Source organism: Trichosporon asahii (assembly GCF_000293215.1).
Source record: "Trichosporon asahii var. asahii CBS 2479 unplaced genomic scaffold scaffold00056, whole genome shotgun sequence".
In the NCBI taxonomy this organism is placed as follows: Eukaryota; Fungi; Basidiomycota; class Tremellomycetes; order Trichosporonales; family Trichosporonaceae; genus Trichosporon; species Trichosporon asahii.
In genome coordinates this window covers 1074152-1100754 of record NW_014040868.1, presented here as the reverse complement: position 1 = coordinate 1100754, position 26603 = coordinate 1074152, and the positions used below count along the sequence as shown (strand labels likewise).

General features: G+C 60.5%; 10 protein-coding genes and 1 non-coding gene across 11 annotated transcripts; 5 read left to right on the top strand and 6 right to left on the bottom strand.

The window, feature by feature from the left end:
- Window positions 1-682: 682 nt before the first annotated feature.
- A1Q1_03717 (uncharacterized protein) lies at window positions 683-2566 on the bottom strand (the record flags this gene model as incomplete). Its single annotated transcript, XM_014323467.1, has 3 exons — window positions 683-1108; window positions 1650-2144; window positions 2189-2566. 3 exons carry the CDS (start codon window positions 2564-2566, stop codon window positions 683-685), a joined length of 1299 nt encoding a protein of 432 aa, XP_014178942.1.
- A 1550-nt stretch (window positions 2567-4116) lies between these two features.
- A1Q1_03716 (uncharacterized protein) lies at window positions 4117-6209 on the top strand (the record flags this gene model as incomplete). The annotated part of the gene is made up of 3 exons (XM_014323466.1): window positions 4117-4893; window positions 4950-5307; window positions 5350-6209. 3 exons carry the CDS (start codon window positions 4117-4119, stop codon window positions 6207-6209), a joined length of 1995 nt encoding a protein of 664 aa, XP_014178941.1.
- Window positions 6210-7319: 1110 nt separating this feature from the next.
- A1Q1_03715 (AMP binding protein) lies at window positions 7320-9046 on the top strand (the record flags this gene model as incomplete). The annotated part of the gene is made up of 2 exons (XM_014323465.1): window positions 7320-8174; window positions 8216-9046. 2 exons carry the CDS (start codon window positions 7320-7322, stop codon window positions 9044-9046), a joined length of 1686 nt encoding a protein of 561 aa, XP_014178940.1.
- Window positions 9047-9811: 765 nt separating this feature from the next.
- A1Q1_03714 (coenzyme A transferase, putative) lies at window positions 9812-11500 on the bottom strand (the record flags this gene model as incomplete). Its single annotated transcript, XM_014323464.1, has 2 exons — window positions 9812-10033; window positions 10172-11500. The coding sequence occupies 2 exons, from the start codon at window positions 11498-11500 to the stop codon at window positions 9812-9814; spliced, it is 1551 nt and encodes a 516-aa protein (XP_014178939.1).
- A 1725-nt stretch (window positions 11501-13225) lies between these two features.
- On the top strand, window positions 13226-14314 carry A1Q1_03713 (uncharacterized protein; the record flags this gene model as incomplete). Its single annotated transcript, XM_014323463.1, has 1 exon — window positions 13226-14314. The coding sequence occupies one exon, from the start codon at window positions 13226-13228 to the stop codon at window positions 14312-14314; it is 1089 nt and encodes a 362-aa protein (XP_014178938.1).
- Window positions 14315-15387: 1073 nt separating this feature from the next.
- Window positions 15388-16982, top strand: A1Q1_03712 (uncharacterized protein; the record flags this gene model as incomplete). Its single annotated transcript, XM_014323462.1, has 4 exons — window positions 15388-15552; window positions 15605-16433; window positions 16481-16637; window positions 16709-16982. 4 exons carry the CDS (start codon window positions 15388-15390, stop codon window positions 16980-16982), a joined length of 1425 nt encoding a protein of 474 aa, XP_014178937.1.
- An 871-nt stretch (window positions 16983-17853) lies between these two features.
- A1Q1_03711 (putative DAL5-Allantoate and ureidosuccinate permease) lies at window positions 17854-19405 on the bottom strand (the record flags this gene model as incomplete). The annotated part of the gene is made up of 2 exons (XM_014323461.1): window positions 17854-19144; window positions 19182-19405. 2 exons carry the CDS (start codon window positions 19403-19405, stop codon window positions 17854-17856), a joined length of 1515 nt encoding a protein of 504 aa, XP_014178936.1.
- A 1732-nt stretch (window positions 19406-21137) lies between these two features.
- Window positions 21138-21208, bottom strand: A1Q1_t271. The gene has a single exon. It is a non-coding gene; the product is annotated as a tRNA-Gly (tRNA).
- A 319-nt stretch (window positions 21209-21527) lies between these two features.
- On the bottom strand, window positions 21528-22622 carry A1Q1_03710 (uncharacterized protein; the record flags this gene model as incomplete). Its single annotated transcript, XM_014323460.1, has 1 exon — window positions 21528-22622. One exon carries the CDS (start codon window positions 22620-22622, stop codon window positions 21528-21530), a length of 1095 nt encoding a protein of 364 aa, XP_014178935.1.
- A 181-nt stretch (window positions 22623-22803) lies between these two features.
- Window positions 22804-24375, top strand: A1Q1_03709 (benzoylformate decarboxylase; the record flags this gene model as incomplete). The annotated part of the gene is made up of 1 exon (XM_014323459.1): window positions 22804-24375. One exon carries the CDS (start codon window positions 22804-22806, stop codon window positions 24373-24375), a length of 1572 nt encoding a protein of 523 aa, XP_014178934.1.
- A 47-nt stretch (window positions 24376-24422) lies between these two features.
- Window positions 24423-26524, bottom strand: A1Q1_03708 (uncharacterized protein; the record flags this gene model as incomplete). Its single annotated transcript, XM_014323458.1, has 5 exons — window positions 24423-25506; window positions 25555-25884; window positions 25940-26087; window positions 26323-26338; window positions 26387-26524. The coding sequence occupies 5 exons, from the start codon at window positions 26522-26524 to the stop codon at window positions 24423-24425; spliced, it is 1716 nt and encodes a 571-aa protein (XP_014178933.1).
- Between the last annotated feature and the right edge of the window lie 79 nt (window positions 26525-26603).

Below are 26603 nucleotides of genomic sequence, written 5' to 3'. Positions count from 1 at the left end.
CGGAGGAGCAAATGTTGTCTGCCGAATGGAATCGCGCTTCTCTGACGTCGGATGTGCAGGTGCACGGAGGCGCAGCTGCGCAGGTGCGTGTGTGACGTGAAGTGCCTTCACAGATGCGACAATCTTGTCTGTGCCGCGTGCCGTGTCGTGGATCGTTGAGCTGTATTGTTCAACAGAGCGAAAGCTCCTTCTTGCAACCCATAATGTCAGTGGGCGAGCTGGTGGCAAATCGAACACGTGACCCGATCGTCATCCACTCAGCGCAGCGACTTCAGATCGCACGTACATGTCGTGCACTTCCGGAACGAGCATCAATTTCTTTCCTGCTCTCGCTCTCTATCTCTAGCTATCACATATGATGGGCTGCGCGTACTTATGTGACGAAATCTACGAACGATGGATGCCTCCCGTTTTGGGCGGGAGTTTCGGCATCAGCAGGATCGGCTTCTCGTCCTCTCGCTCTCTGTACCTGTCTACCGGAGCATCGACGGGTGTACGCGCCGGCCGAGGTGGGACCCCGAGCATCCACTCATTCACACCGCATGCCCATCCCCTCACCAAGCCCCGGACGCACTGGCTGATGGTCTTCTTCCACACCTTCTCCACCATCTTGTCGGCGATCCAAAGCGCCGTGATCATCAGACCAACGAGACGGCTGAGAGGCGCCGTGCCTGGGAAGAGTTTACTCGTGGTCGACCAGACGCAGTAGAGCCACAACACTGTGAAAGGGAACACGGCCAGTGCGCCTCTCCCACTCGATGACTGAACCAACGCGGCCCAAAGGATCTTCGGGGTTCGTCGTCTCCGCGCCGTCGCTCTCATCACCGTCATCGATCTCGGAGCACATCGGCTGCCCGCTGATCGACCCTCCGAGGTTGTTGCCCTTAAACTCTCTGGCATCCTTAAGCGTTTGCGGCGATTCAGGATCGTACTTCCCAAGCTGGGAGAAGTCGAAGGTCGCCACGCGGGGGAGGACGTTGTCGGGCATCGTGCCGTGCGAGTCGACCCATGAGCGGAAGCCAAAGTTGGCCATAGAGGAAACGAAGGCGCGCATCTCCTTCTGCGCGGCGGGGGAGGGGCGGGCCTCGGCGGGGACGGAGAGGTTGGCCTGGTGTCAGTTGAAGCAGCCGACAAGTAACTCACAAGCTCAAAGGCTGAATCGACAAACTCATCCGCCAGTGCGCGCCACGCAATGTAGTTCTCCAGCTTCTCCCCAATCGCACGGTGTTCGAGGTTTCTGCTGTCAGCTACGAAGCACTCGTGATAGCTCACATCTCCCAGACCTTGTCGAGTACGGCGAGCTTGAACGTGATTGTGTCGACTAAGCTGATCTTGCCAGCTCGAGCGAGTTCGCGCCAGTGCGCCGTGGCGAGACGAGCGGCGTACTCGATGCGTGTACCGGCATAGCGGGGATAAGGGTTCCACGCTTTGCGGCGGTCGCGGTAGACCGAGCGCGGGAAGCCGTTCCACGACAAGTCTGTCAGCGTCATCGTGTGTGGATGGAGAGGAAGGAGGAAATGCATTTAGAGATACGACAGTCGACGTGTCTGTCTGTTTCCGTCACGAGGAGGAGAGTGCGCCCCGCTGATCCAGCTTCAGATCCTGTTGCAACGGGCAACGCAATTGTCGACGCACAATGCAACGCGCACCTGACGCGCCCCCTCCGATTCCCAAAACGCCGCCCAAAGTGGTCGAAACAGGCCCCAGAGACACCAGCACAGCATCGGAATGAGAATGACAGAACACCCGATCGCCCGCCACGTCTCTCGCTTCCGGTCGCGAGCACGACGTTCCTCCGCCTGCGTCCACCAATATTGCGCCTCCTCTCTGCGCTCAGCCTCTTGTCTGTCTAGAACAGCATTCCAGTCCTCCTCTGTCCCAAGCCAATCCTCTTCCGACTCGGTCTCGACGAGCTCGCTGTACCGCACGAAGTCGATGTGTTTCTTCCACGTCTTGACGCGGAGGGGCACCTCCCTCGAGGCAGGATCATACCGCTTCAGGAGGGCGTGGTCAAACTTGGGCAGCTCGGGCATGTCGCACCATGCGTCTGTCCAGGGTCGATACCCATGGTCTTTCGCCATGAGCACGAACCGGCGAATCTCCTCCCACTGATGCTGGCTGAAGTGGTCCGGCCATTGGATAGCCTTGTATGCCTGCTGTCAGTACAGCCACTGCCTCTTCCACTTACGAGCTGTACAACCTTGCCGACAAAGCCAGCACTGATCGCACGCCAAGCCTCAAAGTCGCGCGGTTCCTGCTCTTGCAACTGGCGATACTCCTCGCACATCTCGAAGACCTTGTCGAGAACCGCGAGTTTGCAGAGATCCACATTGATACAATCTTCCGCCTGTTCCCGGACATCGGCACTCCAGTGCTCGCTGGCCAAACGGGTAGCATACCGGATTCGGTCTGCCATGGAGGACTGGGCGGCCTCCTTGCGCGGCTGCATGAGCTCATCCCACCTCGAGCGCGGGAAGTAGTCCTGAGCAGACTTGGGCTCTGGCTTGGCTGCCACGCTGGGCCCGAGGGTGCGGCCGTTGGCGAAGTCGGCGTCTGTGAGACTCATACCGAACACTGAAGTGAGAGTTGATGTTGCGCTGATCACCACAGGCTGTTTTCTTTTGTATTCCTGTGCATGCTGCTAGCATGGGAACGGCATAGTTGACTTGTGCAAACGTGCAAACCAACCACTCATCCTGCAGCCTCGGAAGAGAAGAGATGGTGTGGCTGCGGGGCACCATATTTGGTTCTACGAGTGACCTGCGGACCCGAGGTAGTCTACTATCAGTTGAGTGGACTAGATGACACCTGCGGACCGTGGGCACTTCAGTCTTCAAGAGTTGCTGATCCGCTCCTCACTTCCCGTGTTAAGAGGGGCTTGCCCTCAAGAGACCAGCGGGTCCGTCGCAGCTGACCGGCTCCTGATACCAGAGACCAAACCCTGTTCGCACGAGCGCAACCCACCTGTAACGCCATGACGTCTCTCCACTCTGTTCATTGCGTCAGCAAGCCTTCCATCCTTTCGTGGCGTACGACGTGCCCCACATGCTTTCCCGATCATGTCTGCTCGAGTTCTTATCTGAAAGTACGGAGTGCAGCACATGCTATCTGTGTGCCTGTGCCTCGGACCTTGGAGCAAAGGTGGGCTTGATTGCCGGTCGGCGATTAGGCAAATGCGCCGACGCCACCCCTGCATCGAACACCGCGTCATGCTATTCTCAGCGAGGACTGCTGAGCTGAACGAGAGCGAGAGTTGAGACTCCTCGGCAGTCTGTAGCCAGCCACCGGCGTGATGTTGGTCTTGCTTGGCGCAGAGGCGGAAGTCGGGTCGATACGAGTGCCGTAGCGCCGTAGGCTACGGTGTTTCGGCGCGTCGCTGTTCCGCGCGTTTTCGCGTCGTTCGGTCCGCGCTGCGGGTCTCAGCTTCTTACCAACAGCCAGCTTCTCCTCTGCTCTCCTCATCCCAGACTGCCTCCTCGTTCCTCCTAACGGCGAGCAACTTGAAGAGCTGCGTGCACATGGTCATCTTGTGCATGCATATGACGCACTCTTCACAGCATTCAGCCACCATACATGAGTTTCCTTGCCCGAAATCACCGTTCCTCACTGCACGCGGCCCCGCTAAGTCACCGTTGGGCCCCCGGTCTCTCCTCTCCCTTAACTGCCCTGAGAGAATCGCGTTATCTGGACCGCGATGAAACGACTAAAATAGCACCAAACCCACCCACTTCACCGTGCGCACCATGCGGCTCCCCTTCTGCAAAGGCGGAAGAGCGCGAGGGGCCGCAACACAGAAATGCAGGATCCGATCGCGTCCTGCTTTGGGTCCTTGGTAGCTTTACGATAGGCCTCCCGCCTGCCGGCCCCTGGAGCTCGAGGGCTCCATGCCCCTGCCTCTATGCCGGAACGGCGTCTGGAGAGTTTCCACATGCAGCAAACAACAGTAAGGTTTTGCAGGCACTGCAGCTGGGGAGGATGGACATTGCAGACTAAGGAGAGGGGCTGCTGCTTGCCCATCGCCGCCGACCGCTGAATGCTGGCCACTTGGACACTCCTGCATAACCGGAAGCCAAGAGTCTTGCTATCGCTCCATCTACCACTAGAGACGTCTTCAACATGAGCTGGAACGACCGCGACCCATACGCGAACCATGCCGGTTACGGCGCCCACGGCTACGACAACGGCGCGCACAGCTTCAACACTGCCGCGGGCAGTGGGGCGCGCGGCCATCCGATCCAGCACCCCGCCGCGTCGCAAGAGGAGCTGTACGAGCACCCCGACATGAACTTTTCCCAGCCGCGTGTGGGCTATGACCCGAACGACCCCCGCAGCGTGCACAGCGAGTACTACGAGTGTGACCCTCTCGAGGGCCACGGGCCCGACGGACCACCTGCCGGCCCCTCGTACGTGCCGTACGAGCAGCCGCGCCGCCTGCCCCCGACACCGCAGCAGACAGCGCAGCCGGGCATGTACGCCGACTCGCGCCTGAGCCACTCCGTCGAGTCGCACGGGGTGTACCACGATGCGCCCGGATGGGACGGCGACTCGGACGAGAAGCACTACGCGTACACCCCCTCCCCCCGCGACTATGTGGACGAAAAGAAGAACAGCACGTACAGCTACGCTCCCTATGCCGTCGTCGAGAACTACATGAACCCGAGCGTCGCATCGCTGCCTCTGGGCTCGAAGGTTGATATCGACTCGGGGCGCGACCTGCTCGAACCCCCGCCACCGAAGAAGAAGAAGGGCTTCTGGGGCCGCCTGTTCAGCAACCACGTCGAGGAGAAGGGTATCGAGCGTATTCCCGAGAGCGAGCGGAGCAGCAGGCATCTCCCCGGACTGCTCCTGCTGTGGTTCAGCGTGAACCTCGTTGTGTCCACGTTCCCCATTGGTGTAAGTGAAGGTCGTGGCAACGGTTCATTCGAAGGTGGAAACATGACTGACGCCAGCTTCTCGCGCAAGCTTACTTTGGGCTCAGCTTCCGCATGGCCGTCTGCGCCAACGTCGTCTTCACGGCTGTCGGCGCGGCGTGCTGCGCGTACATCGCGACTCTGGGACCTCAGACGGGTCTCCGCACGATCGTCCTGTCTCGCTACTCTGTCGGTTTCGTGGGCGGCACGCTGTTCGCGATTCTCAACATCCTCACGCAACTCGGATTCTCCTGCACCGCCGTCATTCTCGGCGGACAGACGCTCACCAACGTCTCGTCCCAGAAGATCCCGCTCGAAGCGTCTATCGTGATCGTCGGATTCCTCGCCCTCCTGCTCTGTTTTGTGGGCTACCAGGCCGTGCATTACTGGGAGCGCTGTGCGTGGATCGTCCAGCTCGCGTTCTTCTGCTGTCTCTGAGCCCTGGGCGGGAAGGAGGGCTACCACCTGCGCGCGCAGGAGGCGGTCCAGCCGACGGGCAAGGCGTTTGCGGCCGGTTTCCTCTCATATGGCGGCATCGTCTTCTCGTCTGCTGCTGGCTGGGCCCCCGTCGCGGCCGACTTCAACTGCCGCCTGCCGACGCGCACGTCCAAGACGCTCGTCTTCGCCCTGACGTGGTTCGGCCTCATGCTGCCGCTCGTCTTTGTCGAGACGCTCTCTGCCGCGCTCATGACTGTGCCCGCCTACTCGAGCGCGTTCGAGGAGGGAGACGCTGGAGGTGTGCTTGCCCGCGCGTTCCAGCCCTGGCACGCCGGCGGCAAGGTCATCATGGGCATCATGGCGTTCAGCATTGTCGCCAACGTCGCGCCCAACACTTACTCCGCCGCGCTGTCGGCCCAAATCCTCCTGCCGTGGTTCCAGCGCATCCCGCGTGCGTTCTGGTGCGTCTTCATGTTCTGCGCATACACGGCCGCGGCCATTGGAGGCAGGGAGCACTTCTCCGAAGTCTTGTCCAACTTCCTCTCCATCCTCGGATACTGGGTTGCGTTCTTCGTCGTCGTCCTGCTCGAGGAGTTCCTCATCTTCCGCCGCAGGATCGGCATCGACCTCGACGCGTACGATAACTGGCGCGAGCTGCCAATTGGCGCCGCGGGCATCTTTGCGTGCTGTTGTGGTGCGGCTGGCGCTGTTGTTAGTATGGCCCAGGTGTGGTATGTTGGCCCCATTGCGGCGCTGTTCTCGAAGGAAGGCGGTGACCTCGGTTTCGAGATGAGTGCGGCCGTCACCGCCATCATCTACCCGCCCCTCCGGTGGCTCGAGATCAAGTATACTGGCCGATAGTTGTAATCAGGGCGTGATGTAATGTGTGTTCCATTCTCCATGGCGGTGAATTGAGCAGAAGCTAGAGATAAGAAGCAGAGCCTCACCGTAACGAGGGCATGCGAGAGTAGATCTGGGCTACTAACCGCTGGAATGCAAGATGTCACCAAGTGTTGCCGGCGTTGCCCCAGATGCCGGTTGCCCACATTGGGTGCCCATTGGGTGTCTCGGTTTGTACGGACGCGGCGGACTTGGCGGGTTCGTTGTGTCGAGCGGTGAATCAGCTTCTAGAACGCGTTGCACGCTCGCCAGTGGACGAAGGCTGCGGAGCGTCGTGAGGAGGAAAGGGCGGGAGGGGTCGAGCAATCGAGCAATCGAACTCGTGGGCCGGGGTCGGCCAATCGACTTGGGAGGTCTGTGCAAGTAAGGTTCAAGGATGAAGGTGCCAGCGTCTAGCCAAGTTCCTGAATCCCAAAGCTGAGGGCTCGGTCTGCGTCAGCATCCATGGCAATTCACTGCACTGGCAGGAATGCATGCCGAGTGTCGAAAGTGGTTGAGCCGCTTGGCATGCACATTGCATATTGCATATTGCATTGCTGACCTCATTGACCCCTCGTGGCTTTATGGTGCTGCTCGCATCAGCCGCTCGTCGTTGGCTGAGGATATCTCGGGATCCAAGGTTGGGGATTGTGGCTTGCGGGGGTGCGTCGGCTCTCGGCAATCTCACATCCACAGCCCCGTCGTCAGCCCACTGCATGCAACCCCGCGGGTCCTCGTCCCTTTGCTCCTTTCTCCCCCTCTCCCCAGTCACGCGGTTCACCCAGGGCATACTTCATCAGACGGCCCCGAACCGTCCGGGCCATGTTCCGTGCGTCCATCTCCACGGACACTCACTCACTGCTTCTTAACTGAGCCCAGGTGCCTGCACACACCATCGACAAAGTGACAGACAGGCTCCGGTGACTCCAGACTCGGCCTCGCTAGTCTCACCCTGCACACCCGGCTCGACCGACGACCACCCGTTCCTCCCGTTCCTCGTGCCAACGCGTTCACATACGACCATCTTCCACAGGAGTATATATCTCCTCCTCCCTCCTCCCCCACTCCTTCTCCCAACTATCCCTCCCCACCATGACGAAGACAATCTACGTCTCCGACCACGCCATCCAACCGCCCCTCCCCGAGACCAGCCTCTTCACCTACCTCACAGGTGTCGGCGGTCCCAGCCCTCTCCCCAAGTTCTCCGCAGACCTCCCCGCCTTCATCGACGGAGCGACGGACCGGATTCTGACCCGCGGCGACCTCATCAACAATGCGCTCAAGCTCGCCGGCTCTCTCAACGCCCTCGGCCTCGGCAAGGGAAGCACAGCGTGCATCTGGGGCTTCAACTCGCTCCCCTGGGCGCAGACGGTGTACGGCTGTCTCGCTGCGGGCGTCACACTTTCGCCCGCCAACTACGCCTACGAGCCGCATGAGCTCGCGCACCAGCTGAACAACTCTGGTGCCGAGATCATCTTCATTGACGCGGACCTCCTGCCCAAGTTTGACGCTGCGCGCAAGGACCTGAAGCGCGAGTGGCCCGACAGCCGCATCGTTCTGCTCGAGCAGAGCCCTGCCAATGGTGGAATCACGTCGCAGCGCTTCAAGACCGTCGCCGACCTGGTCAAGGAGGGCAAGCCCGCGCAGCCGGCCAAGTTCGACGGCGCTGAGGCGCACAGCAACGACTCGTGGCGCTGCTACTCGTCCGGCACGACCGGTCTGCCCAAGGGCGTCCAGACCAGCCACTGGAACATGACGAGCCAGCTCCAGTGCGCCAACATTGCCTTCACCAATATGGCCGAGGGCAAGGACGTTGTCCTCTGCTTCCTCCCCTTCTCCCACATCTACGCCGTTACCCTCGCTCTCTGCCAGCCCTTCTCCCAGGGTCGCCCCGTCGTCGTCCTCCCCCGCTTCGAGGAGATCCAGGTCCTCAAGACGATCCAGAAGGTAAGTACAAGAGCGTGAGCTTCGCTAACGTTCAGCATAAGGTGACCATGGTCCACCTCGTTCCCCCTCTCTTCCTCGTCCTCCTCCAGTCGAAGAACGTGCCGAACTACGACCTATCGTCGATCAAGAAGGCGATGTCCGGTGCCGCGCCGCTGTCGAGCGAGATCTGCGACGCTTTCCTCAAGCTCATTCCGGGTGTCCGCATCCTGCAGGGATACGGTATGACCGAGACCTCCCCTAACATCTGCACGATGAACGAGCACGAGTCCGTCGGCCGCGACGGATGGGTCGGCCGTCTGATCCCTCACACCGAGGCTCGCCTCGTCGACCCGGAGACCGGGATGGACTCGGAGCGTGGCCAGCCAGGCGAGCTCTGGGTGCGCTCTCCCTCAGTCATGCGCGGCTACCACCTGAACCCGAAGGCAACTGCGGAGACGATCGTGGAGGACGGCTGGCTGCGAACAGGCGACATCCTGGTCCGCGACGAGCAGGGCTGGTACAAGGTCGTCGACCGCCTGAAGGAGCTGATCAAGTACAAGGGTCTGCAGGTCGCGCCCGCCGAGCTCGAGGGACTGCTCCTCACGAATCCGGGCGTCAAGGACGTCGGCGTCGTTGGCGTCTGGGACGCGAAGCAGGCCACCGAGATGCCGCGCGCGTACGTCGTGTCGGGCGTGCCGCCCAATGAGCTCCACCGCTTCGTCGACGACCGCGTCGCGCAGCACAAGCGTCTCCGTGGCGGTATCGTGTTCCTCGAGACTATCCCCAAGAGCCCCTCGGGCAAGATTCTCAGGAAGAACCTCCGCGAGATGGCCAAGCAGGACAAGGAGAAGGTCCACTACCGCGCCGGCCAGGGTGCTCGTGCCCGTCTCTAAGCCGAGTCGAAGTCGAGCAGGAGCGAGACAGGTGTCAGGCGCAACGAGGCTCTCCACCAGGACATGCCCCAGCAGCCAACACAAAAGAAGTAAGAAGATTAGTTGTAGTATTTAAAAGCGTAGCACACCCACCAACCCACCCACTCCAACCCACCATTCCAATCGTTCTAGCATAGATTTAGGGTTTCATGCACGGTCATTTGCAGTTACATCTCGTGTTGCTTCTGAGTGATCGTTGGCTGCCTTTCGAGTGATCCGCAGAGCTTCTTGAGTGATGGCCGGAGGTCCTGGCCCCGGTGGCGAGTTGGTGGGTTCATGCCAAGATCTGTGGCTTATCGTGGATATCGCCATGTCTAGCTCCGTTCTCGACATTCCGGAGCATGGTACGCATTGATCGCTGTATTACTCGAAGTCAGAGTGGATTGCGTGATGTATGGACTGCAGATCGGGAGCAGGTTGCAAACAATATCCTATCGGCAAGGCATCGAAGGCATCAGAGGCGACCGGCTAAGCACATCAGTGGACCCATCATCGCCGTAGCCGATGCCATTGATTGTGATAACTGACGAGCTTGTGGTATCGAGCGCACAGACCACCGTCTTCACATCTGTGATATCCTAGCCATGCAATGGGTCGTGAGCGGTCGGCCAGCGTCAGGGATGAACTAGCCTATCTAACCTCTTCGACCGATCCTCAGCCCACCAAGTCTTCTTCTCGTACCAGGGTATCCGTCTAATGCATACAATCTAATTCTAATGCTTCTTCTTAATCAATCTGGGCCGTCTTGAGGTTCGGTGAGACGTCGAACTTGGCGCCCGTCTTGGCGACGACCTCCTCGAGCGTGGCGCCGGGCATGAGCTCGGTCAGCGTGAGCTTGCCAGCCTTGCGGTCGACCTCGAAGACAGCCAGCTCCGTCACGATCATGCTGACGCAGCGCGCGCCGGTCAGCGGCAGAGAGCACTCCTGCACAATCTTGGGCTCGCCGCGCTGTGGAAGTTAGCTTGTGGCACAAATCGACATTTTCCCCCATGAGCTTTCTACGCCATTTTTCCACTCGTCCACTGCTCCCACGACCTCCTTACTCCTCCTGAACCCTCTGGAGACGCTCCTGGGGCTAAAACATACCTTATTGACATGGTCCGTAGTGATAATGATCTTCGTCTGGTCGGGGGAAGACACGAGGTCCATGGCGCCGCCCATGCCCTTGACGAGCGCACCGGGGATGATCCAGTTGGCCAGGTCTCCGGCCGCGCTGACCTCCATGGCGCCGAGGACGGCGACGTCAATGTGTCCGCCACGGATCATGGCGAAAGACTCGGCCGAGTCGAAAACAGCCGCGCCATTCGCCATCGTGATCGTCTCTTTGCCCGCGTTGATGACGTCGGGGTCGACCTGCTCCTTAGTCGGCGGGGGGCCGATACCGAGCAGGCCGTTCTCGGACTGGAGCCACACCTTCTGGTCCTTGGGCAGGTGGGCGGTGAGGAGCGTCGGCATACCAATGCCCAGGTTAACGTAGTAGCCGTCCTTGAGTTCCTGAGCTGCGCGCTTCACGATCATCTCGCGACCCTTCCTCGCGGCGCCGGAACCGAGGGAAGCGTCGGCGTCCTTGCCGTCGTCGGCGAGAATGAGCGTCTCGATCTGCTTCGGTCGGTCGGCCTGCACGATCTTGTCGACGTACACGCCCGGGACGTGGATCTCGCACGGGTCAAAGGTGCCCGTCGGCACGATCTCCTCGGCCTCGACAATCGTGTGCTTCGCACCCTTGCACATGGGGCCGTTGAAGTTGGTCGCCGTGTAGCGGAACACGAGGTTGCCCGCCTCGTCCGCCTTCCACGCGTGGATGAGCGCGACGTCGCCCTTGAGCGCGCGCTCCATCACGTACTTGCGCCCGTCGAACTCCATCGTCGGCCGCGGGTCGGGGAACTTGGCCTCCTGGCCGTCCTTCGCGTTCAGATAGGGCACGCCGCCAGTCTCGATAGCGGTAGAGGCGCCAGTGGGGGTGAAGAAGGCGGGAATGCCGGCGCCAGCGGCACGGATGCGCTCGGCAATCGTGCCCTGCGGCGTGAGCTCGACCTCGATGTCGCCCGCGAGGTACTTGTTCTCGATCAGCTTGGTCGCGCCGATGTGCGACACGATGAGCTTCTTGACCTGGTCGGCCTTGACGAGCTGGCCGAGGCCCTTCTCCTCCACACCGGCATTGTTCGACGCGATCGTCAGGTTGTTCACCTCGCCGGCGCCGCGCTCAGAGAGCGCCTTCAGCAGCGTGTCGGGGATACCGCAGAGACCGAAACCGCCCGAGAGAATCGTGTCGCCAGACTTGATGGCCTTGACGGCCTCCTCGGCGGTGGCGCGCTTGTTGACGGACAGAACGAGGCGGGTCGTCGAAAAGGAGCGGAGAGCTTGCGCAGTGTACGCGCTCGTGCGCGGCGAGCGGAGCGTGGCTTGAAGCAGCATGGTGGTGAGTCTAGAGGTGAGTTAGGAATAGGAAGAGAAATCAAGCTGTCTCTTCCAACTTTTGTTCGAGGAGCTGGGCAGGGCTAGGTCCGATCACATGTGTCACTCCCGCCTGGCTGTTGTATTGCCGCACGCGGCTTTGCGCTGCACTCCTGCGCGATTGCGGTCTCCATAGCTGCCTGCCAGCACCGAGGTCGCAAGCTTAACACTGATGACATTGGTCCACCGGCCTCGGCTAAGACGGCAAAGAGGCTCGGCCCCGCTCGTTCTGCGCCTCACGCCCCTGTCTCGCTTGGCCCCGTGCTCGTAGCCAGTCATCGGCGGTTGGCGAGAAGGAGGCGTCGGTGAGAGTGAGGGGCATGTATGCGGGGTTTGGGGGAGTGTGGAGGCCAGTTGGGCAGAGTCGAGCGAAATCCGAACGTCGAGCCGCGGACGCCGGCGGCTGGAGCGCGCAGGTGGTAGGGAATGTGCGGCATTGGAAGTCGCGGACCAGGACTGTGGAGCACGATTGGCTGACGCGAGCGGTCGAGATCCGGCTTTAGTCCTCCAACGCCGATTCCATTTGCTGTCTGCTTGCTGCAAGGTTTCAGGTGGAGCGCAGGAGGCACGTTGGAGCTCCTTCCTGCATGCGTAGATGACCCTACCCAGTAGAGAGTTAAGCTTGCTGGCGGGCTTAGAGTGGACCAAGATCCGAACTCTGCACAATGGCTGATGAGAGGCAACACGTGACCCACGAGGATTGTTAGCGCGGATTTGTCGGAGAAACTACGCCAGTCTCGAGCGTTCTCCGTGGTCGGCGGTGTCGTCGAGGTCGAGTTGTCGGTCCTTAGCACCGTGTATACCGGGGAGGGGCTCCTTTGCTGTCGTTACGGGGCTCGACGCCATGATCAGCGAACCGATCAGCACCGCGCAGACTGGTCAGTGGAAGTGAGCAAGCTGGAGTCAGCACTGAGGACAAGATCATAGGGTAGGCGAGATTGCCGAGCTGTCGTCGTCGTCCAAACTCACTTAGTCGTGGGCATCGTTGTTGGCGTCTGCGGAACCGGACACCGCACAGCAACAAGCATCGGGATCCAGTGGTAAGACAAAGGAATGGAAGAGAAGACAAGAACAGTGTGAATCAAACCAGAGTAGTCCGACGATGGTCGCGCTGATGGACGAACCCCCCCACTCTAGTCTCTCTCTTCCCCCATCCTGGACCCCCATCCTGGACCCCCATCCTGGACCATTGGGACATCGGCAACCACACGCCCACGGTTCGGCCCCGTGCTCGGATTCTACGGGCAAGTGCAACAATGACACAGCAACTAGTCTGGATCGATCGACCAGATCGCAATCTCGCTTTCGTTATCTCACTTGGCCGCGGCATGCTCGGCGATGCACAGATCTCCGTGTCGCGGCCTGCGCATTCCATCGCTGAGCAGCGCCTCTCCGTCTCGGGAGGGCGAGGAGAGAGGGAGGGCGAGCACGGACGAGTCGTCGGGCAAGAGCGAAGAGCGAGTCAATGGTCGGCACTCGGTCTCTGCCAATTTCAGATTAGAACGCCGAAAAAGCACGACATTACGCCATATTTGCACAACAACCTCGCCCACTCTCCATGCATCAGACGCGTTCATCTCCGACGTCACTGGAATGCATGTACTTGCTGACTGATTGATAATAGCTCGTTGTTGTCGGACTCTTACCTCTTCTTTCTTGCCTTCACTGACACGAACACTCACGACCATGACAAACGACAACACCCAGGACTTCCAGTCCATTCCCGTCATCGACCTCTCCCAGCCGGACCACGCCGCGCTCATCGCCGAGATCCAGCACGCGCTCATCCACATTGGCTTCTTCTACGTCAAGAACCACGGCGTTCCCCTCTCCTTCCTCGACACGGTGACGGCCAAGGCGATCGAGTTCTTTGACCTCCCGCTCGAGGAGAAGCTCAAGGCCGACAAGCTGACCTCGCCCACCTTCCTCGGGTACAGCGTGCAGGGCAACGAGATCACCAAGAACAAGAAGGACAACCGTGAGCAGCTCGACTTCGCGAACGAGCTGCCCGCCTTCTGGAAGCCCGGACAGCCCGAGTACGAGCGCCTCACTGGCCCGAACCCGCTCCCCGATGAGGACGCCCTGCCCGGCTTCCGGCAGGTGTTGCAGGAGTACTGGACGCATGCGTCTGGTCTCGCTGAGCGCCTGACGCGCCTGACTTCCGAGGCTCTGGGCCTCCCGCCCAACGCGATCGAGGACGCCTACGTCGAGCCGGGACAGCAGCACCGCGCCAAGTTGATCAAGTACCCCGCTGTCGACGCTCTGGCCCCGGGCGACGGAACGCAGGGCGTCGGCGCGCACCGCGACACGGCCAACCTCCTCACCGTCCTCTACCAGGCCAACGACCTCCCCGGCCTGCAGGTGCAGAACCATGCCGGCGAGTGGATCGACGCCCCCGCCATCCCGGGCACTTTCGTTATCAACATTGGTACCGGGCTCGAGTACCTCGTCCACAACGTGGCTGTCGCGACGACGCACCGTGTCCTCAACCCGCCGCCGGGACGGGGACCGCGATACTCGATCGGATACTTCCACGGAGCGCGCCTCGACCGCAAGCTCGAGCCCATCGACCTGCCCGAGGAGGTGCTCGCGCAGAAGCCCGCCAACGTCGTCACGGACACGAAGGGATACCAGTACGCGGAGCTGTATGCCAGCAACCCCGGCATGTACGCGCTTATCAACCGCTGCTCGTCGCACCGCGACGTCGGCGTCAAGTGGTACCCCGAGCTGTGCAAGGAGCATGGCATCACCGACGGGCCTAACGGAGGATACTAGGGGAGGGAAGGAGATGTGTAATAGGCGCGTGAGGAGGATTTTTGGATATTTTCGCAAGTTGTACATAGGCATGCAATAGTTCATTTCGACTGGATCTGCTCGCGTGAGCACGACTGCAGATCGGCGTCCACCGGAATCGAAGGCGTCCAAGCCACCACCAAGCGGTTCGCCGAGGGGGGACGTGGGTCTATCTAGATAACTCTCAGGTCCTATCCGGAGTAACCCCGGGTGATGTGACTCGACATCATCTGCGTCGACTCAACCGTTTATATACTCTATCATGATGTTGTAAGATGCCGCCGTTCATTATGACGATGCTGACGAGCAGCGAGTAACCAACAGGAATGCTCCAGTCTTCCAACTCAGGGTGGGGACTCCACTCTCCTGGCAGTTCATATGCCGCGATTCCGGCGGTCGCCACCGAGCGCAAAAGTCGCCGCTCCCTCTGCCCGTAAAGATCCAGGTCGCGATCGGCATGCTCAAGTCCGCTCACCTGCCAAGACCTTGACAATTTTCGCAACGCTGGAAAGCGCTGATGGTATGGCCGAGGCTAATCTCGTTATCTTAGCGCACAGACATCGAAACTGCTTTGATCAGCACAACGCTGGCATTTGGGGATGGGAGGAGGATGAGACAAGTTTGAGTTTCCAGCCGTCGCGTCGCGTAAATTGAATGGCACACGATGAAATGCAAAGCCAATCATGCGGTCATCGCCCTGGTCCCGCGGAGCCAGGCCGAGATCAGGTGGCCCACCTGCCCAAGTGGGCGGATCTTAGTGAGAAACCCGCCTCGAGTCGCTGCACGCGCAGAGGAAGAGTTTCGCGTCGGCTCGGGAGCGGCTCGCCTGCATGGAGTTGCTGTTCCAGATGCACTGTCAAGGGCGATCATAGCTCCAACGCTCCATCCATATCTACTCCACAGTCTCTCCACAAGCTACTCCGCAGACTTCTCCACACTTCGCCACTCGCTCGCGACTAGCTCATCGCACTAAGATCGACAGAATATTCAGAACACAAGTCTAAGAGTCGCACTCCACCACACAACCTCACACGACAACAACAAATCTAGCAAACATGCCCCAGTGGGCTAAACCAGAGGAGAAGAGCCTCTACTATGTCTCAACGGCTGAGGCCGGAGACGAGAAGAGCGCCGGCGCCGAGATCCGCGATGCGCGCGTCATTGAGGACGCCGTCTTCGGCCAGGTCGGTGCTGACGGCAAGGGACCCAACTTCCGCGGCGTAAGTCTTCCTCTCGGCTATCCCCTTCTACGTCCACGCCGCTAACGCCCAGGTCGGTCTCGGCGGCACTTTCGTGCTCATGACCAAGGCCAACGTCGGCTTGGGTATCCTGCAGATCCCCTTCGTCTTCCAGGCCATCGGCATTGTGCCCGGCATCGTGCTGCTGATCGGTATGGCGATTCTTGTCGCCTGGTGCGGCTCGTACATTCAGCCCTTCAAGCTGAACCACCCCGAGGTGTACGGCTACGGCGACATTGGCCAAGTGCTCTTCGGAAAGTGGGGACGCGAGATCTTCTCCATCATCTTCGTCATCAACTTTATCTTTGTCTCGGCGTCGGCCATGGTGGCCGTCTCGACGGCGCTGAACGCCGTCAGTGTCCATGCCGCTTGTACCGCCATCTTCATGGTTGTCGCCGCCATTGCGTGCTGGCTGCTCGCGTCTATCAAGACGCTGGGAGACATCACCTGGCTCGGCTGGGTCGGCATGGTGTCCATCCTCGCGTCCGTCATCACGCTCACCGTCGCCGTGGGAATCAACGACCGACCGGCCGAGGCGCCCCAGACCGGCCCCTGGGACAAGGACTTCAAGGTCGCCGCGTCGACCGATGCGATCGGCGGCATTGGCGCGATCACAAATGTGCTGTATGCCTACGCCGCGACGCTGTGCTACTGGGGCATCATCTCTGAGATGAAGGATCCGCGCATGCACAACCGCATGATGTGCATCAGTATCGCCATGTGCGCCGCGCTCTACATCATCATCGGCAGTGTCGTGTACTGGTTCTGCGGACAGTATGTCTCGTCGCCTGCGCTCGGCTCGGCTGGTGTCCTCATGAAGCGCGTCTGCTACGGCCTCGCCATCCCCGCCCTCCTCGTTTCGTGTAAGTGTTGAGAGTTAGCGAAGGGTGCGCATGCTGACAGGCCACAGGCTGCATCTATCTCCACCTCGCGTCCAAGTTCATCTTCATCCGTATCCTCCAGGGCACCGAGCACATCTCGCGCCCGACCAAGCGTCACTGGATCACCTGGTTCGGATGCACAATCGGAGCGGGCGGTGTCGCGTACATTCTGGGCAGTGCTATTCCGTGAGTTTTCCGCGAGCTGCGCAAGCAGCGAGCCGCCATGAACTCCCATCGCAGTCTCGCTAACTCAACAGCACCTTCGACGCGATCGTCGGCTTCATCGGCTCCCTGCTCACGCCGCAAACGACTATTCTCGTCTTCCCCCTCGTTTGGTGGCACGACAATTGGCGCTACCGCCAGCGCGGCGACCGGAGCGTGCCCATGATGCTCCTGAACCTGTTCATCTTCATTGCGGGCCTCTTCTTCGTCGTCGGAGGCATGTATGCCGCCGTCACGAATCTCATCAACACGGCCGCTACCAATGGGCCGTGGACGTGCGCGGACAACTCGGGCAGTGTCAAGGAGTAGTTATGGGGACGGAGCATTGTAATATCAGACAGACCGGACGTGGGGTTGGGCATTGGGGATTGGGGAACACCTCTCATGCATTGGATTTGAATCGTGCGAATGGCGAGAGGAAGAGAAAGCGGGAGTGGAGCGCATTATACGATCACACGACGTCGTATCGACAACAAGGAACGGGTTCACACGAGAATCAGGCAAGGTCCGGTGTTAACCGATGGGGAGAGGTGGGCTGACAACATCTTGGGTGTTGGATGCCGAACTGATATCATTATAGCAGCTCTAAGACGCCGCAAGGTCTATCTTCGTTGCCGATGGCGTCGCCCCGCTTGCCCACCAGGCCAGTTAGTCAGCGAGTAACTTAGCGGGTAAGTCAGCCACAACGACCAACAGGGAGAGGCTCATTGTTACACTCATGAGGCGTTCATGAGGCGCTGGCGACAGCATGCACCAACAGAGACCAGGTGACCTGCGTGGAGCTGACAGGGAAGTGCTCGATACACGTCGGGTCCTCCGACATGAATAATGACTGTGGAACGCAGGAAGAACTCGAATCGGTGACCCATGTCCAGAGCTCCACAATGCAAAGACGAGCCGCCTCAGCGCCGCACCGTTGATGAGCACTGAGTTGTCTCGATGAAAAGCCAACTGGCCAGTACATCAGCCAGTCTGCTTCTTTGCGCCTAGAGGCCGTTGCACCATCACCTGTGCCTTCTGATACTGTTCGTTTTACATGAATGCGCTAACCATACACTGCTGCCCAAGCCACACAGGGAACGTCGCCCTCCCTCGACTAATACGGATAACGGAAACTGGGAATCTCGTTGTCCGTGTAGCTGTCTGTTAGCACTGCTCCATGAAGGTGGTAAGGTGGTACTCACTCTTTGAACTCGATGTTGTCCTCCTCCACGACGGGAGGCAGCTTGTCCCTTTTCGCGTTCCAAATGCGGTGAAGGACATAGATGGCCGCCATCGTGGCGGCGTGCACGCACAGTCCGACGAGGATGGCGATGCGCGCCGACTGGTAAATCGGGGCCTCCTTTGCCCGGAATGTCTGCCCTCCCGCAAGGTTTCCAGCGGCGTAGAACAGCTGGTACATACAGTAGAAGGTTGCGCGCTTGGTCGCTCCAGCGGTCATGCTCTGGATCCAGGGGATGAACAGCATCATGCCGATCGGGAACCAGTACACGAACACCATGCCGACCATGCGGCCCACCTTCTCCTGCGGTGGGAGGCCGAGCATGACGCCCGCGCCCGCAATGCCGATGAGAACGCCGATGATACCCGGCCAGAAGCGCGAATGCATCTTGTACGCGAGCATCGTGGCAAGGGCCATGCCAACAATCTCGGACGCGCCACCGGACATGCCCACCAGCGACGTCATGCGCTTGTCGAAGCCGAATCCCTGGATGAGCACGGCCGAGAAACTCGTCACGCCACCGTTGGGGACAGACACGGCAAACACGCTAAGGGCACAGAGGTAGATGCGCGGGTCGCAGAAGGCCTCGCGCACCTGGTACCAGCGGATACCGGTGCCGGTCGTGCCGGTCTTGTTCTCACGGATGCGCTCGAGGGCGATGAGGCGCTCGCGGGGGGTGAGGAACCATGCCCTAGCCGGCGACGCGGGGACGACGAGGATGACGTAGATGCCGTAGACGAACGTGAGGGGGCCGAGGAGCACGAAGATGAACTGCCACTTGGCGAGCACGCCCGCCGGCATCGCGTACATGCCGTAGCTAATCAGGCCGCCGAAGATGGTGCCCCATCCGACCATGCTGTACCAAATGCCGACACGCACGCTCTGCTCGTTGCGCGTGTACCACATGCCCGTGACTGAGCCGCAGATGGGGAGCATGGCGCTCTCAGCGCATCCAAGGAGGAAGCGGCACGCTGCCAGACCAGCAAAGTTGTGGCATGCAGCCATGCAGCCCAGGCACGTGCTCCACACCAAGATCGCGACGCCAAAGTGCAGCTTGATGTTGACGCGGACGAGGAGCCACGCCGCAAAAGGCTGCCATACGAGGTATCCGATGTAGAAGATGGAGCCGAGCCACGCAAAGTCCTGTCCCTTCAGGTTGTTCGCGGTCTGGAAGTCGAACAGGTTCGCGTACGCGATCGCTGTCTTGTCGAGATACTGGAAGAAATAGCAGAGCATGAGCGGCGGCATACTGGGTTCTGTCAGCTCGGCCACGGCACGCCACTCACATTGCCAGGTCAATCTTCCACCGCACCCGTCGCAACTCCTTCGGGTCCACGTCCTCCAGGTTGATCCGGTCGCCCTCGAGCAGTGCCAGGTCCGCCGTGTGCGCCGCCGCATGCTGCGGGTGGTATGTCTCGCCGTGCGATCCCACCGAAGCCCTCGAGGTCTTCTCATCGATGGGGCTGGCGGGCCGCACCACCGTCTCGGGGAAGTTCTTCTCGTCGTCCATGGTCAGTAAAATGGAGAGAGGGTGAAAGAGAGAGCAATCGTGCATCTGATGCTTGTCTATATGTACTGCCGCAGCAATCGACCACGGGGGCGACACCGAGTGGCTGCGACTGCGGTAAGAGACCTGCACTACCGCCCGACCCGCTAGCCCGTTTGATAAGATGGCCCCTAGCGATGTAGCGCGCGAGGCGCGAGATCTACAGACGAGGTAGTCAAGGCCAAGGAGGATATAGTGTAAGCGCCAGCGCGTATTTGTGGAAAGCGCTGAACGTGCGATGAGGTGCTTGGGTTCCTGGGCCGGAACGTCACAAGCATCTACGCTGAGGACCGGGGGATCACCCAACCCCCTCCCGCCGTCGGGGCTCCAAGGGTTCCGGCGCCTCATGAAGCTCTGAAGCCTTTCAGTGTTCCAGCACGAGTCGGTCCCCCTTTTCCCAAACAACCGAACCTAAAGCCCCTCCTTTCTGGAGATTCCACGCTCCCTTCCCTGTGATACCTGTGTCCCCGTGGGTAGAGATAAGCGATTACAGCACTGTGACAGCAGCAACATCCAATCGCAGACTGGGATTCCTCGTCTGTTTTGCAATACGTCGCGGACAAATCTCGCTTCATCCGCAGTATTGAGTGGGGGTTGTGGACTTGGTGGAGCTGCGCCTCTCTGGACTCGCTTGGCCGCCGGTATTCCGCGGCTTCCTCGCCGCTCATGTGACTGTTAGGCTGGGTATTCCAGAGCGCAGAATAGCGCACCACGGCGGCGCCACCCGTAGCCACCCCGTGATTCCCGTTCCAGGCGCCGGCACACGCGGCACGTGTCGGTGGGCATTGGCGATCGTGCGGGCGGGAGTGAGACCGACATTTGAAGAGTCGCCGAAGATAATCCGGCCTTGGTGGGCGATTCCAATTTGTAGAACCTCGGGTTAGTCGCATTCGACGTGTGCCCACCGCGGCGTTTCCAGCCCCACATTGAGAGAATTGTTATCGATCGCTGCGGAATGGGACCTGACGTCAGATTAGTCTAGACAAAGGGGGGAGTGGCGTCTGGGGAAGACGTGGGGAGCAGGGGATTCCGGGGCGTGGCCTGTCGATGTCGCCCAGAACTCCAGGCAAGAGAAGAGCGCTGAGTCATGGGAGCTGAGAGAAGGAGAGGAAAGGACGTCGGATGTCCTAACAAGGTGGATCAAAATGATGCCGTTCCGGGAATACTCCGAGGAATTCGAGATAATCCTGGGACGATTGTTTACGCGAACCCTTCCCCTCTCCTTGCGCTCTCGCTGTAGATTGACAGACCTCTGGGAGATCCTCACGTCAGCTCACACGACAGAGTCTCGGAAGCTCGACCGTTTATAGGGACTTAGGATATCCTGGGGAACCCGAAGATATCTTGCCCCTTGGACGCGGTATTCGTGGGGCATGGAAAACTCAGGTAAATGTGGAGGTGGGTCTTGCCACAGGAGAGTTATACCGACCTTCGCGACCTCGGATCTGTCTCTTCCCCTCTCTGCGTTGAAGAGCTTGATAGCACATCACCGTTATCGCTATCTAGGGTAGAACTCTACGCGTCGCGCTACTCGCCGTCGCGCTTCAGGCGCGTTGCCGCCCAAACTCCGTCGCTAAGGGTCCGTCGCCACCACCCCCTGTTCTTCCAACCAACCGTAACTCTACATCGTCCACCTTTCAACAGGCTCCCTCCGTCCTTCCAGCAACTCCCCATGCATAGATTGGCAGCAAAAGAGTACATCCAGGGGGAATCGAACTCCCACCGCATCGATGGCAACGATGCATGATACCATTTCACCATAGATGTTGAGGACGCACCGGACCACCTCACCAACGCTGCGCGTCGGGGCGATCCTTCCTTGGGAGCCTGCGCGAGTGCGCGGCTATGTACGTCCCTGCTCGCAGTGAGACGCGGTTCTGCAGCGCCTCCTGCTGCCCTTGGCGGTCTAGGTGTGTCGTAAGGACTGTGGACGACGATTGGGAGAGTCGTGAGGACGGGTGCGGCGTGATGGGAGATAGTTTCCGGAACTTCGCTTGCGAGAATGAGCCAGAGACATCCAAGGACCTCCCGCACCTTCGCCTTTGCCTTCCTCCTGCACCTTCACCTTGGCCTGATACGGCTCCGTCTATGCCTCGGGGTCGTACGGGAACGCCCATCCCGGCGGCAACTTCGACAAGGTCTCGTTCTGGCGTTCGGTCGCCTTCTCCCGCGGAGAGAGGTAGAACTGCGTCTCGGTCCTGTACCTCTCCTCTCCAACTCGTGACCTGTATTCCTCCGATAGCAAGGTCGCCACCTTATCGCTTCCCAGTATCTCCATACCCAACGCCTCTTTCAGGTCATTGCGTATCTGCGCTTCCTTGTGACTGCCAGATTGCGCGTCGATGACGATAGTGACTGGTGCCGGGAGGAGTTCGCACGCCCATCTGATCCAAGCCTCTATTCCGTCGGCGAGCAAGCCGGGAAGGAAGAACACACACTCCTCGGGGTTGTGTGGCAGAGCGACACGGGGAACGCGGGACTCCTGCGTACGTCTGTTGTGCCCATATGGCGGAGGCAGGGCGTAATTCACAAACACGAGCCGCTTCGTATCCTCATGACAAATATGCGGAGGGGAGGGTCGGCTGCGCGCCCGCCACCCCGGCGCAGCGGTTTGCAGGCTGAACTGCGTGTCTGGCGCTCGAAACCAGACATACGTCTCAGCGCGTGGGAGGAAGCGCGGAGCGTACGGAAGGATGAGGTGCGGACCCTTGATGGACGAGACGGAGGCGACGCGCACGGCGCCGAGAGAGGGACACAGCGCCTCGATCGCTGCGCTGTGGGACTGCGTGAACTCGCCCCGGACCGTGAGCACCTTGGCCGAGTGGACGAGACTCGCGCCCGTCTCCTGGACGAGGTCGGCGACGTTGTGGCCGGGGAACAGCGCGGACCGGAGAGCGTGACGCCATCGTCCCGCTTCTTGTACGGGCTGCACGCCCCTTTCCGCCAATAGGGCCGGGCATCCTCTGGGTGCTTCGGCGGTGGGTGTCTCCCCTGGGCGAGTGGATTTGACCCAGTAGTCGACCGTGAGGAGATGATGGCCGATCTTGGCGTCGAGTCGCCTGTGCCAGTCACGGCTTACGAGTCCGAGCTGGACCAGCGCGCTCGGGCTGTCGTAGTCAGCGACCGCGTAGTCGAGAATCGTGTCGATGATGTGTGGGAAGCTGTCATCGGGTATTGCCATGGCGTGAGAGTGGGAACGCGCTAGTTGGAAGATAGACTGGACGACGACGAGGTTGATCGTGACGCTCGAATCGGCCTCCACTCTCCGGATCGGTTATGGCCGGCAGTCCGGTGTCGTCATTTGCCCATCTCGGCGTCGCACACTGTTGACATCTGCTATCTGATCACGGATTCAACCAAGCATGACGACAAAAGAGCTAACGGTGCTCGATAGGACGTACGAGATCCTGCGGGCGCACGGCCTCACGACCATCTTCGGCAACCCGGGCAGCAACGAGTTACCGTTCCTCGCCTCCCTGCCTGATGACTTCAGCTACGTCCTCGGACTTCAAGAGGCTGTCGTTACGGGTATGGCGGAGGGATACTCTCGGGCTACGGGGCAGCCAGCCTTGGTATCGCTGCACGCGGCCAGCGGAACGGGGAACGCAATGGGCGCGCTCACGAATGCGGTCTATGCCCATGTCCCCCTGGTGCTGCTCGCGGGACAGCAGGTGCGCCGCACGGTGGGCCAGGAGGTCATGCTCGCCAACGTCGATGCCGGGATGCTAACTAAGCCACTGGTGAAGTGGGCCGGTGAGCCGCTTGCCGCCGAAGACGTCCCGAGAGCCATGTCCCAGGCTATCCTCGAGGCTATCACTCAGCGAGGACCGACCTACTTGAGCGTACCGTGGGACGACTGGGCGCACAAGGCCCTAGAGTCTGATGCCCTCCTCCCCAGCCGTCGGGTGAAGGTCTGTGGTGCCTTGTCGAGGGATGACAAGGACGAACTCCTGCAGCGTATCGCGAACTGGAAACGACCCGTGCTCGTGCTCGGCCCCGACGCCGATGGCGCGCAGAAGAGCTCTGTGCAGTTGGCAGAACGTCTCGGCGCCGCGGTCTGGATCGCGCCCTCGGCCCCGCGATGTCCGTACCCGACAACACACGCGCACTACCGCGGCCTCCTTCCTCCCGGTGTCGAAAGGGTCCGCTCCCGCCTGGAGGATTACGACGGCATCCTCGTCATCGGAGCCCCCCTGATGCGGTATCATCGCTGGGAGCCGGCGGCATACACGAATGGGCAGGACGTGGTGCACATCACGCAGGACAACAGCGAGGCGACCCGCGCACCATACGGGGACAGCTACGTCGCCAACGTGCATCAGGCTATTGCAGCGCTGGCAGCAGACGTGCCAGATCGGGGCGAGCGACTCGAGAGGCGCTCCACACCGCCAGCGGCAACCAGCGAGAAGGGCATGACGGGCGAGCAAGTCCTAGCCGTCCTCGATAAGCATGTGGGCGACAGTATCACGTATGTGAACGAGGCGACGACGCTCGACGTCACGTTCCTCGAGCGCATGAGTGTTTCCAGGGAGAATCAGTATCACTTCCCCGCCAGCGGCGGGCTGGGATTCGGTCTGCCGTGTGCGGTGGGCCTGGCCCTGGGACGGCCGGACTGGACCGTCGTCGCCGTCATCGGCGACGGGAGCGCAAACTACGCGCTGCCTGCGCTCTACGCGGCTCGGACGCACAACACGCGCACCATCTTCGTCATTGTCAACAACGCATCTTACGGCGCGCTGCGCAGGTTTGCTGTTGCGCTCCAGGCCGAGTCCTCCCCAGGACTCGATATCCCGGGCATCGACTTTGTGTCCCTCGCTAAGGGGTATGGCGTGCCCGCGTCCACGGTCAGTACGCCCGAGGAGCTCGACAAGGCGTACACCGACGCTCTCGAGGCGCAAGGACCGGTGCTCATCGACGCTCGAGTCGTACAGTGAGCCAGATCCCATATTAATGCAGAAAATGCAAGTCTATGTGTGTGTATTTACTTGTCGTAGCGGGTGCCCTTGAGCGCGGCACGGGGTCCACCAGAGAGGTCGACCTCGTTGAGGTCGACGACCTTTGAGCGACGCCAAATCGTGTCCCAGAGGTACGCGAGGAGCACGAGCGGCAGGGTGAGGTACGCGGCGACAAAGTCTGCGCCCTTGAAGCCATTGATGAAGGACGTGAAGCCGTTGAAGAGGATGATGATGCTGAAGAACCAGAAGCAAATCCACGCCATATACGGCTGGCACCAGCCGCGGAGGGTGAGGTTGCGCCTGTTGATGCCCTGGATCTCGAGCGCCTTGTAGAAGCGCGTGTAGCAGTAGCAGATGGCGACCCAGCAGATCAGGTCGCCGAGCGCGGTCAGGTTCGAGAGCCAGATGAAGGCCTGGTTCGCACCGTCGCCGCCGCAGGAGAGGTAGGCGAGGCAGCCGAAGCAGAACGCGACAATGACGCCGCCAATGGGGATGCCCTGCTTCGACGTGCGGAGGAACCAGCGGGGAATGCCGCCGTGCTTGGCGAGCGCGAGCACGGTGCGCGACACGGCGTACATGTCCTCGTTGGCGGCGGAGAAGGCGGCAGTGATGACGACAGCGTTGATGATTTCGGGGAGAACCTTGACCTTGGCCTGCTCAGCGATGATGACGAAGGGGGAGCTGGCGGCGGTGCCGTCGCTGTCCTCGACGCCGCGGAGGAGGTCGGGTGAGTGCTGGTCAATGTTGAGGCCGATGATGAGCATGGTGAGCACATAGATGCCGACGACGCGGTAGAAGACGGCGCGGGTCGCGAGGCGGATCGAGCGGCGCGGGTTGTGCGCCTCGCCGGCAATGACGGCGACGGCCTCGACACCGCCAAACGAGAAGGACGCGCGCGTGAGCACGGCCCAGAAACCGAGGAAGCGCGCCTTGCCGACGGGCTTCAGGTCCATGAACGTGTCGTTCCAGGGCTCGGTACGCCAGTATCGTCCACCGATGTATTCGCGGTTGCTCGGGACGCCGCCGACATTGACGATGATGCCGAAGATGACGAGACCGATCAGGGTGAGGACTTTGACCCACGCGAAGAAGAACTCGACCTCGCCGTAGCTGAGCGAGCGTCAGCGCACCGCCCACCAATAGTTGGTAGTTACTCACTACTTGACACCAACGACGTTGAGAAGCAGACAGACGACAAGGCCTACAGTGATGTACGCGCCGATGTGGCTCGCGTCCTTGTCCCAGTATCCGATGAGAATCGCAAACGCGGACAGCTCGGAAGCCAGCGCCATGCCGATCATGAGCACGTAGTTGAACCCGATCGCGAAGCCGAACGCGGGCTCGACGAACACGCTGCCCCACTCCGTAAACGCGCCGACGGTGGGGGAGTAGCAGGACCTGCGAGTCAGCAGACGAGCGAAGCGAGTGTGTCTACCGCCCGCACGTCCCCTCTGGACCTTACGAGAGGTCGATCGAGAGACCAGAAGACTGGCAGAAACACAGGTAGCAATGGGCAGGACAGCCCAGCGTTGGTGATACTCACATCTCACCGAGACAGTACATCATCATACCGACGAGGATGCCCATGAGGGTGTATCCCAGCCACGCGCCAACGGGGCCGCCGAGGGCGAGCGCAGCGCCAGAGTTGAGGAACAGACCCGTTCCGATCGTGCCGGCGATGGCGATCATGGCTGATGTTAGCGAGCTCGAGCGAAGCGAAAGCGGGCAGGTCTCGACAGGGCTCTACACCGGATGGGCGAGAATGACTGCACTCAAGAACTGCCCAGCCAGAGTCGGGCGCAGCTCTGAGTTCAACGTAATGGGGCACAGTGCACAGCCGAGCTGGTGCATGTCTTGATCGCTCGTTCTCGGCGTTCCCGGCGCTGTCGGCGTCGACAAACGTGTCGATCGAGGTGTGATACTCACAGACGACTCGTGGGCTCTGGTCTCGTCAGCACTCGTCCACAATCCCAATCGCGGAAGGACTCACGAGGTGCCTCTTGGTCCCATGTTCTCCCTTCTCCGTAAACTCGAGATCCTCAACGACGGCCTCGACGTCGGCACGTCCTTCCTGGTCCTTCTCCTTCTTCTCCGTCGAGGAGCGCGAGCGGGTCAGTGACAGGCCCATGGTGTGTGGTGGGTGGAGTTGAGAGTTCACTTCAAGCCCGTGATCACGGGTAAGGCTCGTTGCAATACTTCATCCCTTG